Raw genomic sequence first — 1,135 nt, 5'->3', positions numbered from 1 at the left:
GTAAAAAAACAAAACATACACTCTCCTTGGTTGTGGAACTCAGTAAAAAAACAAAACATACACTCTCCTTGGTCGTGGAACTCAGTAAAAAAACAAAACATACACCCTCCTTGGTTGTGGAACATAGTAAAAAACAAAACATACACTCTCCTTGGTCGTGGAACTCAGTAAAAAACAAAACATACACCCTCCTTGGTTGTGGAACATAGTAAAAAACAAAACATACAGTCTCACTTGGTACTTTTTGTTGCTCGTTCTTATCTGGTTTTAAAGGACAGACACTGAAATACAGAGTACTCTAGCTTCTAATAGTACGAAATTGTGTGAATCAGAACGCTGATGTCGGCGACGAAATACTGTCTATAGGAACTCGCAATATAGATAAGATCAGGAGAAAAATCGTTAGAGAAAGACGATAATACCGGTTATCATTAATGCTGAAGTTCTTGAGTATTATTGAGTTTTAGTATGTAACTATATATTTTATTATATAATAGGGGAGGAATTGAATTTTATTCTGAAAAGCACTTTATACGATGCTCATATGGACTAAATGGGTAGGTCCAGGATCCCAATTATGTAAGTATAGCCATTCTTAATTCTGAAATATCGACCTGAAAGAAGGCAACTAGGCAGCAGCAGCTATCATTAGGCCTTTGTCCGGTTCTTTGAAATGAATAGTGAAATTGGTTGTTATCTTAATAACGCTTTATAAAGCTAACAACGTGGAGCATGTTCAGCGTCATCACGTCTCAAGCCCAAGACTCTCCCGATCTGCAGCTTGACAAATTATCCACTAGGCTACGCCAGGACAAATGCATAAAATTTACATGGTTACTTATTTATTATTATTATTATACTGATGTGTAATAATTCTTGGAAGTCATTTTTTAAAGTAATAGATGCCCAACTAATATCTTAAGCACAAAACCAAAGGCCAATATTAATCATCGGTTTCTGACATCTGAACTTACCCTGCAGCACAAAGTTCCATTATATAGGTTATTTTAACCAAGAAAAAAGCCGAGGGCAATGCTACTCATCGGTTTCTGACATCTGAACTTACCCTGCAGCACAAAGTTCCATTATATAGATTATTTTAACCAAGAAGAAAGCCGAAAGCAATGTTACTCAT

At 35.9% G+C, this 1,135-nt stretch overlaps 1 protein-coding gene across 6 annotated transcripts in view; it reads right to left on the bottom strand.

Annotated features, from left to right (window-relative positions):
* The window catches only part of LOC106458728 (LARGE xylosyl- and glucuronyltransferase 2-B-like), a 38,948-nt gene that overhangs the window by 3,443 nt on the left and 34,370 nt on the right, over positions 1–1,135 (bottom strand). For 4 of the 6 annotated variants that reach the window (XM_022385005.1, XM_022385004.1, XM_022385006.1 and 1 more), the window contains one exon: positions 975–997. The exons of the other annotated variants lie outside the window; for them this stretch is intronic. In XM_022385005.1, the coding sequence (XP_022240713.1) occupies positions 975–997 (23 nt within the window). The remainder of the gene's footprint in view (positions 1–974; positions 998–1,135) is intronic. 6 annotated transcript variants of the gene reach the window in all.

Source organism: Limulus polyphemus, unplaced genomic scaffold (genome assembly GCF_000517525.1).
Source record: "Limulus polyphemus unplaced genomic scaffold, Limulus_polyphemus-2.1.2 Scaffold506, whole genome shotgun sequence".
In the NCBI taxonomy this organism is placed as follows: domain Eukaryota; kingdom Metazoa; phylum Arthropoda; class Merostomata; order Xiphosura; family Limulidae; genus Limulus; species Limulus polyphemus.
This window is presented reverse-complemented; position numbering and strand designations above follow the sequence as displayed.